Raw genomic sequence first — 15743 nt, 5'->3', positions numbered from 1 at the left:
ATGGTGGCAAAGTAAATACAATATAGCAAGTAAAACACTGGAATGGTAGTTTTGCAATGGAAGAATGTGCAAAGTAGAAATAAAAATAATGGGGTGCAAAGGAGCAAAATTAATTAATTAAATACAGTTGGGAAAGAGGTAGTTGTTTGGGCTAAATTATAGGTGGGCTATGTACAGGTGCAGTAATCTGTGAGCTGCTCTGACAGTTGGTGCTTAAAGCTAGTGAGGGAGATAAGTGTTTCCAGTTTCAGAGATTTTTGTAGTTCGTTCCAGTCATTGGCAGCAGAGAACTGGAAGGAGAGGCGGCCAAAGAAAGAATTGGTTTTGGGGGTGACTAGAGACATATACCTGCTGGAGCGTGTGCTACAGGTGGGAGATGCTATGGAGACCAGCGAGCTGAGATAAGGGGGGACTTTACCTAGCAGGGTCTTGTAGATGACATGGAGCCAGTGGGTTTGGCGACGAGTATGAAGCGAGGGCCAGCCAACGAGAGCGTACAGGTCGCAATGGTGGGTAGTATATGGGGCTTTGGTGACAAAACGGATTGCACTGTGATAGACTGCATCCAATTTGTTGAGTAGGGTATTGGAGGCTATTTTGTAAATGACATCGCCAAAGTCGAGGATTGGTAGGATGGTCAGTTTTACAAGGGTATGTTTGGCAGCATGAGTGAAGGATGCTTTGTTGCGAAATAGGAAGCCAATTCTAGATTTAACTTTTGATTGGAGATTGTATTGTATTTGTATTGTATTTAAGAGCAATTGGAGGCCACGGAAGGAGAGTTGTATGGCATTGAAGCTTGCCTGGAGGGTTGTTAACACAGTGTCCAAAGAAGGGCCAGAAGTATACAGAATGGTGTCGTCTGCGTAGAGGTGGATCAGAGACTCACCAGCAGCAAGAGCGACCTCATTGATGTATACAGAGAAGAGAGTCGGTCCAAGAATTGAACCCTGTGGCACCCCCATAGAGACTGCCAGAGGTCCGGACAGCAGACCCTCCGATTTGACACACTGAACTCTATCAGAGAAGTAGTTGGTGAACAAGGCGAGGCAATCATTTGAGAAACCAAGGCTGTGGTGTTGCCCCTCCCCCCTTTGCTGCTATAACAGCCTCCACTCTTCTGGGAAGGCTTTAATATGGAGTTGGTCCCCCTTTGCTGCTGTAACAGCATCCACTCTTCTGGGAAGACTTTCCACTAGATGTTGGAACATTGCTGCTATAACAGCCTCCACTCTTCTGGGAAGGCGTTCCACTAGATGTTGGAACATTGCTGCTATAACAGCCTCCACTCTTCTGGGAAGGCTTTCCACTAGATGTTGGAACATTGCTGCTATAACAGCCTCAACTCTTCTGGGAAGGCTTTCCACTAGATGTTGGAACATTGCTGCGGAGACTTGGTTCCATTCAGCCAAAAGAGAATTAGCGAGGTCGGCACTGATGTTGGGCGATTAGGCCTGGCTCATGGTCGGTGTTCCAATTCATCCCAAAGGTGTTCGATGGGGTTGAGGTCAGGGTTCTGAGTAGGCCAGTCAAGTTCTTCCACATCAATCTCGACAAACCATTTATGTACGGACCTTGCTTTGTGCACAGGGGCATTGTCATGCTGAAACAGGAAAGGGCCTTCCCCAAACTGTTGCCACAAAGTTGGTAGTACAGAATCGTCTATGTCATTGTATGCTGTAGTGTCAAGGTTTCCCTTCACTGGAACTAAGGGGCCTGACCCGAACCGTGAAAAACAGCCCCAGACCAGTATTCCTCCTCCACCAAACATTACAGTTGGCACTATGCATTCGGGCAGGTAGCGTTCTTCTGGCTAACCCAGATTCGTCCGTTGGACTGCCAGATGGTGAAGCGTGATTCATCACTCCAGACAACGAGTTTCCACTGCTCCAGAGTCCAACGGTGACGAGCTTTACACCCCTCCAGCCGACGCTTGGTGATTTTAGGCTTGTGTGTGGCTGCACGGCCCTTGTAAACCCATTTCATGAAGCTCCCGACTAACAGTTCTTGTGCTGACATTTCTACCAGAGGCAGTTTGGAACTCGGTAGTGAGTGTTGCAGACGATTTTTACGGACTACGCGCTTCAGCACTCAGCGTTCTAGTTCTGTGATCTTGTGTGGCCTACCACTTCACGGCTGAGCTATTGTTGCTCTTAGATGTTTCCACTTCACAATAACAGCACTTACAGTTGACCGGGGCAGCTCTAGCAGGGCTGAAATTTGATGAAATTACTTGTTGGAAAGGTGGCATCCAATAACGGTGCCAAATTGAGCTCTTCAGCAAGGCCATTTTACTGTCAATGTTTGTCTATGGAGATTGCATTTTATAGACCTGTCAGCAACAGGAGTGGCTGAAATAGCTGAATCCACTAATTTGAAGGGATGTCCACATACATTTGTATATATATATATATATATATATATATATATATATATATATATATATGTACATACACAAAAGTGTGACACCTGGCGTAATCATTTCACATATGAAATATCTGGTGTATTCAAGGTATTAAAAAGGCTTCTAAAGTTAAGTTTACACTTCAAAATATTTGACATGATTTGCCCTAACAGAAAGTGTATCAAACCCCTACAACAATGTTATAATCCACATTTCTGTTACTGCAAGATTATTTTCCTGCTGTGAGAAACAGGGTCAAATTAAGATATGACATCTGTAGTACAGTGCTTCTTCTTACATTCCCTATAGAGCCCATAGGACTCTGGTCAAAAGTAGTGCACTACATAGGGAATAGGGTTCCGTAGGACTCTGGTCAAAAGTAGTGCACTACATAGGGAATAGGACTCTGGTCAAAAGTAGTGCACTACATAGGGAATAGGGTTCCGTAGGACTCTGGTCAAAAGTAGTGCACTACATAGGGAATAGGGTTCCGTAGGACTCTGGTCAAAAGTAGTGCACTACATAGGGAATAGGACTCTGGTCAAAAGTAGTGCACTACATAGGGAATAGGACTCTGGTCAAAAGTAGTGCACTACATAGGGAATAGGGTTCCGTAGGACTCTGGTCAAAAGTAGTGCACTACATAGGGAATAGGGTTCCGTAGGACTCTGGTCAAAAGTAGTGCACTACATAGGGAATAGGACTCTGGTCAAAAGTAGTGCACTACATAGGGAATAGGACTCTGGTCAAAAGTAGTGCACTACATAGGGAATAGGACTCTGGTCAAAAGTAGTTCACTACATAGGGAATAGGGAGCCATTTGCGATTCATACAGAAATTTGGTACCGAATTGAAACCGCACGAGGGCACTGAATTTCATGTGAAAACACCCTTAACTTCCAAGACCACATGTGAAAACACCCTTAACTTCCAAGACTACATGTCAAAACACCCTTAACCTCCAAGACTTCATGTGAAAACACCCTTAACCTCCAAGACTACATGTCAAAACACCCTTAACCTCCAAGACTTCATGTGAAAACACCCTTAACTTCCAAGACTACATGTGAAAACACCCTTAACCTCCAAGACTACATGTGAAAACACCCTTAACCTCCAAGACTACATGTGAAAACACCCTTAACCTCCAAGACCACATGTGAAAACACCCTTAACTTCAAAGACTACATGTGAAAACACCCTTAACCTCCAAGACTACATGTGAAAACACCCTTAACCTCCAAGACTTCATGTGAAAACACCCTTAACCTCCAAGACTACATGTGAAAACACCCTTAACTTCCAAGACATGTGAAAACACCCTTAACCTCCAAGACTTCATGTGAAAACACCCTTAACCTCCAAGACTACATGTCAAAACACCCTTAACCTCCAAGACTACATGTGAAAACACCCTTAACTTCCAAGACCACATGTGAAAACACCCTTAACCTCCAAGACTACATGTCAAAACACCCTTAACCTCCAAGACTACGTGTGAAAACACCCTTAACCTCCAAGACTACATGTCAAAACACCCTTAACCTCCAAGACCACATGTGAAAACACCCTTAACCTCCAAGACTACGTGTGAAAACACCCTTAACCTCCAAGACTACGTGTGAAACTGAGACAAATAATTGGTTCATGAACGTTCTTCAAACAGACCAGTAACGATGACCCTACTGATGTCCCATACTGATAAAGCCTCTAAATGATCCCATTGACAATACAGGGCCTTGCAAAAGTATTCATCCCCCTTGGCGTTTTTTCCTATTTTGTTGCATTACAACCTGTAATTTAAATGGATTTTTATTTCAATGTCATGTAAGGGACATACCCAAAATAGTCAAAATTGATGAAGTGAAATGAAACAATAAATAAAAACAGAAAAGTGGTGTGTACATATGTATTCACCCTCTTCACTATGAAGCCCCTAAGTAACATCTGGTGCAACCAATTACCTTCAGAAGTCACATCATTAGTTAAATAAAGTCCACCTGTGTGCAATCTAATTGTCACATGATCTGTCACATGAGCTCAGTATATACACACCTGTTCTGAAAGGCCCCAGAGTCTGCAACACCACTAAGCAAGGGGCACCATGAAGAGCAAGGAGCTCTCCAAACAGGTCAGGGACAAAGTTGTGGAGAAGTTCAGATCAGGGTTGGGTTATGAAAAAAATCTAAAACTTTGAACATCCCACGAAGCACCATTAAAAACATTAAAACATTTAAAGAATATGGCACGACAACAAACCTGCAAGAGAGGGCAGCCCACCAAAACTCACGGACCAGGCAAGGAGGGCATTAATCAGAGAGGCAACAAAGAGACCAAAGATAACCCTGAAGGAGCTGCAAAGCTCCACAGCAGAGATTGGAGTATCTGTCCATAGGACCACTTTAAGCCGTACACTCCACAGAGCTGGGCTTTATGGAAAATTGGCCAGAAAAAAGTTGATTGCTTAAAGAAAAAAATAACCAAACACGTTTGGTGTTCGCCAAAAGACATGTGGGAAACTCCCCAAATATATGTAAGAAGGTACTCTGGTCAGATGAGACTAATATTGAGCTTTTTGGCCATCAAGGAAAACGCTATGTCTGGCGCAAACCCAACACCTCTCATTCCCCTGAGAACACTATCCCCAGTGAAGCATGGTGGTGGCAGCATCATGCTGTGGGGATGTATTTCATCGGCAGGGACGGGGAAACTGGTCAGAATTGAAGGAATGATGGATGGAGCTAAGTACAGGGAAATTCTTGAGGGAAACCTGTTTCAGTCTCCCAGAGATTTGAGACTGGGACGGAGGTTCACCTTCCAGCAGGAAAATGACCCTAAGCATACTGCTAAAGCAACTCTTGAGTGGTTTAAGGGGAAACATTTAAATGTCTTGGAATGGCCTAGTCAAAGTCTAGACCTCAATCCAATTGAGAATCTGTGGTTTGACTTACAGATTGCTGTACATCAGTGGAACCCATCCAACTTGAAGGAGCTGGAGCAGTTTTGCCTTGAAGAATGGGAAAAAATCCCAGTGGCTAGATGGGCCAAGCTTATAGAGACATACCCCAAGAGACTTGCAGCTGTCATTTCTGCAAAAAGGGGGGGGGGGTAAATAGTTAGGGACGTTCAAGCGTTCTGTTTTTTTGTCTTATTTCTTGTTTGTTTCACATAAATATTTTGCATCTTCAAAGTGGTAGGCATGTTGTGTAAATCAAATGATACAAACCCACCAAAAAAATATATATTTTAATTCCAGGTTGTAAGGCAACAAAATAGGAAAAATGCCAAAGGGGGTGAATACTTTCACAAGCCACTGTATGTCATTGTTTCCTTTAACCACAAATGTGTCACATCCCCAAGACTTACGGTAAAAAGAGATCTGGTTATATTATCCACAGATCCCAGTCCAAATAGTTAGATCATATCTTTCACTTCATATTTTGTACTATTATATATATATATATATATATTTTTATTTTTTAACAATACAAAATATCCACATACAAACGACAACATACAGACGCACACAAACATCCACAACACAGACCCACACCTCCATCGCTCTCCGCCAAAGGGCCTCAAACTGCACCATTTTGTTTTTCTGGCACTTTCAACATTTACATTATGAAGCATTTGACCTTTCCATTGTGTTAATGGAGGATTTTGTTGATGTCCAGTTGAGTATAGTTCCCCCCCCCAAGATGATTGATGAGAAGAGAATCATCCAACCCCATTGGGTATCTCCCTGCACCCTCATGTGCCACGTCTTGGAATACGCAGACAGACGGATTAAAAGTTGACATTGTGATTCTTCTGACAGCCAACGTTCTAACTCCGCCCATACCTCTATGACATCATAACACTCCCAGAAGGCATGGATTATGGAGTCATTGTTAGTTTTACACTAAAGACATGACTCTGCCATTGTGCTGGAGTAGAATTTGTGTATTTTGTCTCTTGCGGAATAAATTCTATACATGACTTTATACTGGATTAAGTGTACATTTGAATTAACTGTTATTTCATAATGCTCCAACTTTCCCCTCCCCCCATCTTGAACCAATATCAGTTTTTTAAGTCTTGGTTACAATAGTTTATATATTTTTTGTCTAAGAGATTGTCAGTTGGATAGGCTCTCTGCAAGGTTTTCTATATCTTACCTATCAAATGAACATCATTTTATGACTCAAATAGGATTCCCTCAAGATTTCAGATGGACATTTTTTTTATATGAAACTTTTAGGTATCTGAAAATATCTACATTGGTCAGTCCAAAATGGCTTTTTAAATCGGTCATGGAAATAAATGTGAATTCTGTAAAAATGCTGTCCTAAGGATTGTTCCATAAAGGCTTGTAATTTTTAGGGAGTGTTTTTGGATCTTGTAGAATACTCCAATGTTCTTCCATGTTGTTATAGTGTTCTTTACTATTAAGTTGTCGATCCTTAAGAGTCTAGATATAAACAGTTAAATTATATATTTGATGAAACATTGAATTTGGCCTTACTACCATTAGCCCATAGAAACACATTGAATATAACAGATGCATACATGGAGAAACATAAAAAATAAATCAAAAGTTTTTTTTAAAAAGTGTCTGTCCAATATCTGGGAGACATAAGATCAGGAAATTTAGATTTAAAAAAAATAAAAGCATATTTAACCCCTTTATTGGCACTAAACTACTTCCATTTTTCTAAACTGGTACCGGGCTACATTGTCAAGTCCTGTGAGGTTTGTGGGCGTCTCTAGAGCAGAACACTGACACGTACTTGCTCGTGAGTCTCACACAAAGAGGGGTGATATTAGGGGTGATATTAGTGTGTTGGCCAAACCTGTCGGACGCTACAACACCAATTAATCGGGATGTCTCCTGGTCTGAAACACCGCTGGAACTCGGCCACCTTCCAACGCGGGAGGCCATCATCAGCGGATTGAGACGAAGTCCATGTTAAAAAAATAAATAAAAAAAAAACAACTCTTGAAGATTCTGATGGGGATTTGACATAGACTCTGTGGGGGGTGTTAATGTTTTTATCTTTATCCTTTGAAAATAGACACGTAAAGTTTCCGGGGACGAGCATGATCTTCACTATGTACTCGTTGTTCCTCTTTAGTTCATTTTAGGTGTCGCTAGTAAAAGCCTTGGAATCGCATCAACTCACCACCCAAGAATTGGAAAGTTAAAACCACCCTCAGATTTAGGAAGATGTACAATTGTTTATGCTATGAGTTTAGTTGCCCACAAGTCTTGTGACCGTATACTTATTTAAAATACCAATTACCCCACCGAACACAAGAATACAAAAACAAACTTTGGGAGCCATGACTGAGGTTATTTTTAGATTTATGGGAAGATTATTTAATTAGATCGGCTTTCTATGAGTAATGAGATAAGTTCTTTATATTTGCTGCTTGCTTTCATCTTAAGTATTTGATTTGTGGTCCACTTTAAAAGGATTGCTGTTGATCGGTTATTTTGACCTATTGCCATTTATTTCAGCGTTTTTTTTCCACATGGGTTGAGCAGACATTTAATAGAAAACACCAAAACAAAAGCAAAGTGCTTCTTTGTACTTGTATTTTCCTTCAATTAACTCAGAATATAATTCCCCTAATGTACACCTTAAAAGCATCCCAAATTATAAAAATCAGGGGACATTCTCTGTATGTCTACTGTACATTTGTAATGTTAAATGTAAACTTTAATTGACATATTTAATCACATCGTCTTGACGATGCGCTCTGTTCGTTCTCCATATTCTGTCGCTCAGTGTAAATAAGCATGATACAGAAGGAGCCAATAAATAAAACCTTTCTAGGTTGTCTCTTGTAGTCGGGTAATCTCCAGGTGTACATCATGTTTAGAGATGACTTTTTATTACATTTGTCAATCTTATCAAATGTTTTAGGTTACCTGCTAGAATAAGAGTTTGCCTGGATTTGATCTAATATATTGTTGAATAAAAGCCCAAATAATAATAATCAATTTTATTAATTCATAAAGATAATTAGACATTACATATTTAAAAAAAAAAGCCACAACACACACCCCACAATCAGCCAACAGAGGGTCTATCCAGACTACAAAACCTGTATCTGTGTGTTCGACAGGACACTTCATCCTCGGCAGACTTCACCATCTCCTCCTCCTGGGTATCACGGTCCATGTCAAAGTCATACAGGACAGTATTATCAAAGTCAAAGCGAACAGCAACACTATGGTTCAAGTTGCCCGTGTAGGGAATAGTATCACAGTGATCTGCTGGTCCAAGTCTCCAATGCATCGCCTTCTTGGTTGAGATCTGGAAAAAAAAACAGTGTTTAGAGTTCCTGTACCAATAGTGTCCCGCAACTTCAACAGAAACTTATCTTTTATATTAGATTACGGCAAATGAGAAAGGACATACCTCATCGTCTGAGTACTCCTCGTGTGATATTGATCGCGACAGGGCATCATGGGTGATGAATTCCACCGCCACCTAGAAAACAAAGGAAACTCAGGACTCCAGTCTAATGTTTTATGTGGTAGTACCATGTGAAAACACCCAAGTCGAGTAACCAGTAATTGAAAGCACCTCAGATAAATGAGTGCAAATGTTTGCAACAAACTGTTTGGGGTCATTTTGTTTTAGTGTACAGTTTGTCCTAAATGTCTCATGTCTCTTCACAGGAAAGTACATGGCACACGGAGTTAATACTTCCTGATCTACACCTGGACGGTCACATAACGATAGCATGGCTAACACCTGGAAGGCTACATAACGCTAGCATGGCTAATACACCTGGAAGGCTACATAACGCTAGCATGGCTAACACACCTGGAAGGCTACATAACGCTAGCATGGCTAACACACCTGGAAGGCTACATAACGCTAGCATGGCTAACACACCTGGAAGGCTACATAACGCTAGCATGGCTAATACACCTGGAAGGCTACATAACGCTAGTATGGCTTCCACACCTGGACGGGTACATAACGCTAGCATGCCTAATACACCTGGACAGGTACATAACGCTAGTATGGCTTCCACACCTGGAAGGCTACATAACGCTAGCATGGCTAATACACCTGGACGGTCACATAACACTAGCATGGCTAACACACCTGGAAGGCTACATAACGCTAGCATGGCTAATACACCTGGAAGGCTACATTAACGCTAGCATGGCTAATACACCTGGAAGGCTACATAACGCTAGCATGGCTAATACACCTGGACGGTCACATAACACTAGCATGGCTAATACACCTGGACGGTCACATAACGCTAGCATGGCTAACACACCTGGAAGGCTACATAACGCTAGCATGGCTAACACACCTGGAAGGCTACATAACGCTAGCATGGCTAATACACCTGGACAGGTACATAACGCTAGCACGGCTAATACACCTGGACAGGTACATAACGCTAGCATGGCTAATACACCTGGACAGGTACATAACGCTAGCATGGCTAATACACCTGGACGGGTACATAACGCTAGCATGGCTTCAAGAGACTTCTAGGTTCAATAGAAGAGTGATTTGACCAGAGACCAGTATTACAGTAAACCCATGATGCTCAGACAGTAAAATCAACATTCATTAATAACTTAAATATCCTATATCACAAGAATTATGGTTAAAAGTAGTTTTATTTGCCCCAGATACCGAATCAAACATTTCAAAACATTGCGCGCTTTGTTAGTTTATTGTAAATAGTCAAAACTACAGAATCCGTCTACGTTTTTTTATGACAATTTCCTATGAAATATTGGTATTAAGGAGTTAACTGCAGTAATGACCAGGAGGTCATCTAAAATAAATAGTAGTTTACTGTCTTGCAATAATGTTAGAGCCATTTATTATTTCATATAATTATTCAAATGAACCAAAACCACCCCAATCATGCAACACAGGGTCTGTCCGTGTTAGACAGGCCACACCATTGTCTGCAGACTTCACCAGTATCTCCTCCTGGGTATCACAGGCCATCTCAAAGTCATACAGGACAGTATCGTCGTGGTTCTCTGGGCCAAGTCTCCAGTGCATCTCTTTCTTGGTTGAGATCTGAAAATAAAACCAGATGGTCGACCCGACTGTGGATATAGTCCCGATGTGATGACACCAACCCTCTCTGGTGGGATAGCCTCACCACACATTTTATTATTATTTTTACTAGCAAAGACAAAAAGAACAAAACAAAAAAAATCCCTCACGAAAGTCAAGTGCCAATTATATTGGCATCTACTCTGCCGGTTGTCCGTACTGTTGGTTCTTATTTAGTGAGAAATTATCCACAGGGAAGCTAAACTTCAAAACGCAGGTCCATGCGCCCATCACAATCTGATCGCGCGTCGCCCAAGTAGAACGTTTCTGGTTTTCCAGAAATTCAACGGCAGCCTAGACACTAAAGTCTGGGGAAACACCTTCCTGTGGATAATTCTACCCAAATAAAGACCAACTGACCACACAACCGGTAGAGGAAGTTGCACTGTCATTTAATAAACCTTCTGGTTTGTAAGGAAACTTCAAACATTTTGTCAGTGCTTTAAATTCAGACTAGATCCCAGAAAGATGGTCTCAGTCTGATTTATTAGGCTACTGTGCACGAGAGCTGGCATACTGCCTTCATCCATTGACCACTGGTGTCCCCGCCAGTTGAATTAAATTCTCCCTCGAGTACAGCAAATGAAAGATACCTCATCATCGGAGTACTCCTCGTGCGATGTTGAACTTAACAGGTACTCATGCTTGTTGCATCCTACCGTCACCTAGAAAACAGACGGCAAAAGTGAGCTCAGGACTTCAGTTCCACAGAACGTTTAATTGTATGTTACCCTGTGACATTTAAAATCAGGTCATTGAAAAAGAACTTCAGAGAAAAGGGCTTACTGTTAATGCGGAAGCGCATGGCATGAAATCATGGAGGACAAATAGCAGTTATTCAACTTGGTGAGAATGGAAAACAGATCTCCCAAACAGAACAGTTGACTCATTAGAAATCACATCTGCAGGCCCAACACAGTTGTACATTTCAAATCCCACGTGATTAGTGACAGGCAACTTCTGTGTGCCGAGCATGAGCCACACACACACACCTAAGTGCTGCATTTACACAGGCAGCCCACTTCTGATCTTTTCACTGATTGGTAAAAAAAAAAATCAAATCAGCTCTTTTGCCAATAATTGAGCTTCCTGTGTTTGAGCCTGCAAGTGCCATGTCAGGTACAAACCGCAGCAGGCCCGCCACCCCAGCCTGACTATACTTGTTTGCGTGACCAAACCCTAGTTTGATTTGTTCTAAAACAGTTTGCTACTTGAATGATGAATGACTTGGTTGAAATGGTTGTTTTGATTTGAAAGAATTACTCATTATCTCACAGTATTAAACATATCGGTCTGAAAAGACACTAATGAACGTAGTAAACTTACCATAGCAACAACTTCCATTTACCGCTACAAGGTGTGTTGACGTGACGTCTTCCCTGAATAATTTTTTTTCTGAAAAAGGTTGATTGATATTCTACCTTGTGAACATTATGGAGTTTTTAATGGGACTTGATCTACAGCAAATGATCTCCACCTGGCTGACCTCACGTAGCCTCAACCAATCAGCAGAACCCTGGGCCCAATTCCAATTCCTCCTCTTCTGCCCTAAATCACAGATGATCCATTATATTTGACCAGATAATGTAGTGGCCGCTCTGACAATGAAAATACACGTCTTCAAAATGGAAGGCAGTTGGAAGGAGGCAAGATCAGGTGGGACTATTCTAGCCAATGAGAGTGGCAGATACGTGTTTGAACAACAGGCACAACTCTGATATAGTGTTTTTTTGCAGGAAAGTTGATAACATTCATATATTAGCCATTTCTGAGACTCACTTAAATAATTCATTTGGAATGATCTACTTATTTCAGTTCACTTGTAACAACTTATGAAACTTCTATTGGATCAAATAAAACCTCAAGAATCAAATGAGCCTTGAATCATTTTTTGTTGTCGACCAAATTCAACACTCTCATTGAACTCCATACAAAAACTGCTGGAGAAGACAGATTTTGGGCACAGTTATCTCTCTGGCTTTGCCTCTTTCTCTCTGATGTGGTGCACTCTGGGAAGTGTGATGATTTGAAAATATGCTTGGCCTATCATGAGGGTGTCTGTGTATGTTTAAAGCAACATTTTGCAACGTATGGTGTGACTAGCGGAAAGGCTGTGGCCTTGGCTTGGGTGTAGGCAGCTATCATGAATTGTTGGGGGCACATACAGAATGTAGGGTAGGGAACAAATGGTATTTTGTTAGATAACAGGAGCCAGGTATGTGATAACTGTATATTCTACACAACTACAACGACTGACCGCTGAAGCGCCTAGGGGGCTGGGACCAGCTGGGTGAGTTTAACCACGCCCAGTCTCTACTCTGTGCCGGCTCGGAAGCAGGAACTACTTCTGTCAGAGTATATTATAATATCTTTGTCAGGAACAAGTCAGTTCTCTGTTTACCCTGCGAGGTGGGACAGAGAGCCCGTATATACGAAAATTGCATTTACCACTTATCGCTTAGCTAATAAAAGGTACATAGTATACAATTGATTTAACAGAAGAAGGAAGAGAATTCTGCTTGTTCAAGACACTGGTCTACTGTGTATAGCAAACATTAGGAGCGCCTTCCTAATATTGAGTTGCACACTCAGCAATCTGGTCAAATCAAAGTTTATTTGTCACGTGCGCTGAATACAACAGCTGTAGTAGACCTTATAGTGAAATACTTACTTACAGGCTCTAACCAACAGTGCAAAAAAGGTGTTTGGTGAACAATAGGTAGGTAAAGAAATAAAATCAACTGTAAAAAGACAGGCTATATACAGTAGCGAGGCTATAAAAGTAGCGAGGCTATATACAGTAGCGAGGCTATAAAAGTAGCGAGGCTATAAAAGTAGCGAGGCTACATACAGACACTGGTTAGTCAGGCTGATTGAGGTAGTATGTACATGTAGATATGGTCTATTGTGCAAGTGGCTATCCCACTGGCATTATATAGCTGTACACATATTGTATATAACCCATACATTCAATTGATTGAACGGCAACTGCAAAGGTTTCAAAACAAGTTTTTGTGTACACCAAATATCAAAGAAGTAATCAAAATAATATATTCAGCGCTTAAATATCCTGGGGTGTATTCATTTAACGGAAACCGTTTAAGAAACAAACATTCAAACAGAGAAAACGGGGCGGGACCTACCTGATTTTTATCCAATAGAAACTCTTGTTTTCATTTTTTCCCATTCGGAGTTAAATGGTTTTGCAACAGAATCACTAATTAGTCCCTTTGTGTTACATTATGAAGAAAAAACTGAGGAGAGCGAACTCTCAATCTAAAAGGGAAAACAAAAGCAGAGCATTCATTGATCATGGGGAACATTCAGACAGACAATACCGTATATCAATGTTGCATACAGTACCATGTTTCTGGAAAACATGAACATAGAAAAAAAAAAAATAACCAGGGTAGAATCTGGACAGTCATTTCAAACATCAGCTAATAATGCTGATCTATCGAATACATAAATGTAAGAGTCGTCAGCTTTTCAAAAAATCCCCCCAAAATAAGAGATGAATGACAAGAAGCATTGTGGTAAAATTGAGCTAGCCAACAACCAGCACTTTCAGGGGGTAAGTTTGGCAAGTCTTTCTATGCAATATAAAAATAAATGATAAAAGTATTAACCCCTCACCAACAGCCCCCAACCCCTAGCCTGGTCCCCCCACCAACAGGCCCCAACCCCTAGCCTGGTCCCCCCAACAACAGCCCCCAACCCCTAGCCTGGTCCCCTCACCAACAGCCCCCAACCCTTAGCCTGGTCCCCCACCAACAGCCCCCAACCCTTAGCCTGGTCCCCCACCAACAGCCCCCAACCCCTAGCTTGATCCCCCACCAACAGGCCCCAACCCCTAGCCTGGTCCCCCAACAACAGCCCCCAACCCCTAGCCTGGTCCCCTCACCAACAGCCCCCAACCCCTAGCCTGGTCCCCCACCAACAGCCCCCAACCCTTAGCCTGGTCCCCCACCAACAGCCCCCAACCCCTAGCTTGATCCCCCACCAACAGGTCCCAACCCCTAGCCTGGTCACCCCAACAACAGCCCCCAACCCCTAGCCTGGTCCCCCACCAACAGCCCCCAACCCCTAGCCTGGTCCCCCACCAACAGCCCCCAACCCCTAGCCTGGTCCCCCCACCAACAGCCCCCAACCCTTAGCCTGGTCCCCCACCAACAGCCCCCAACCCCTAGCTTGATCCCCCACCAACAGGCCCCAACCCCTAGCCTGGTCCCCACCAACAGCCCCCAACCCCTAGCCTGGTCCCCCACCAACAGGCCCCAACCCCTAGCCTGGTCCCCCGCCCCAACCCCCAACAGCCCCCAACCCCTAGCTTGATCCCCCACCAACAGGCCCCAACCCCTAGCCTGGTCCCCCAACAACAGCCCCCAACCCCTAGCCTGGTCCCCTCACCAACAGCCCCCAACCCTTAGCCTGGTCCCCCCCACCAACAGCCCCCAACCCTTATCCTGGTCCCCCCACCAACAGCCCCCAACCCCTAGCTTGATCCCCCACCAACAGGCCCCAACCCCTAGCCTGGTCACCCCAACAACAGCCCCCAACCCCTAGCCTGGTCCCCCACCAACAGGCCCCAACCCCTAGCCTGGTCCCCCCACCAACAGCCCCCAACCCCTAGCCTGGTCCCCCACCAACAGGCCCCAACCCCTAGCCTGGTCCCCCACCAACAGGCCCCAACCCCTAGCCTGGTCCCCCACCAACAGCCCCCAACCCCTAGCCTGGTCCCCCCACCAACAGCCCCCAACCCTTAGCCTGGTCCCCCACCAACAGCCCCCAACCCCTAGCTTGATCCCCCACCAACAGGCCCCAACCCCTAGCCTGGTCCCCCAACAACAGCCCCAACCCCTAGCCTGGTCCCTCACCAACAGCCCCCAACCCTTAGCCTGGTCCCCCCACCAACAGCCCCCAACCCTTAGCCTGGTCCCCCACCAACAGCCCCCAACCCCTAGCTTGATCCCCCACCAACAGGCCCCAACCCCTAGCCTGGTCACCCCAACAACAGCCCCCAACCCCTAGCCTGGTCCCCCACCAACAGGCCCCAACCCCTAGCCTGGTCCCCCCACCAACAGCCCCCAACCCCTAGCCTGGTCCCCCACCAACAGGCCCCAACCCCTAGCCTGGTCCCCCACCAACAGGCCCCAACCCCTAGCCTGGTCCCCCACCAACAGGCCCCAACCCCTAGCCCCACCGAAAGTTTCTAAAACTGTTTGAATCACGTCTGTGAGTAT

General features: G+C 43.8%; 1 protein-coding gene across 1 annotated transcript; it reads left to right on the top strand.

The window, feature by feature from the left end:
• The first annotated feature begins 14014 nt into the window (after positions 1-14014).
• On the top strand, positions 14015-15531 carry LOC115124481 (uncharacterized). Its single transcript, XM_065008530.1, has 4 exons — positions 14015-14074; positions 14245-14394; positions 14524-14759; positions 15120-15531. Exons 1-4 carry the CDS (start codon positions 14015-14017, stop codon positions 15529-15531), a joined length of 858 nt encoding a protein of 285 aa, XP_064864602.1.
• Positions 15532-15743: the final 212 nt, after the last annotated feature.

The sequence above is a fragment of the Oncorhynchus nerka genome, linkage group LG24 (genome assembly GCF_034236695.1).
Source record: "Oncorhynchus nerka isolate Pitt River linkage group LG24, Oner_Uvic_2.0, whole genome shotgun sequence".
Taxonomy (NCBI): domain Eukaryota; kingdom Metazoa; phylum Chordata; class Actinopteri; order Salmoniformes; family Salmonidae; genus Oncorhynchus; species Oncorhynchus nerka.
This window is presented reverse-complemented; position numbering and strand designations above follow the sequence as displayed.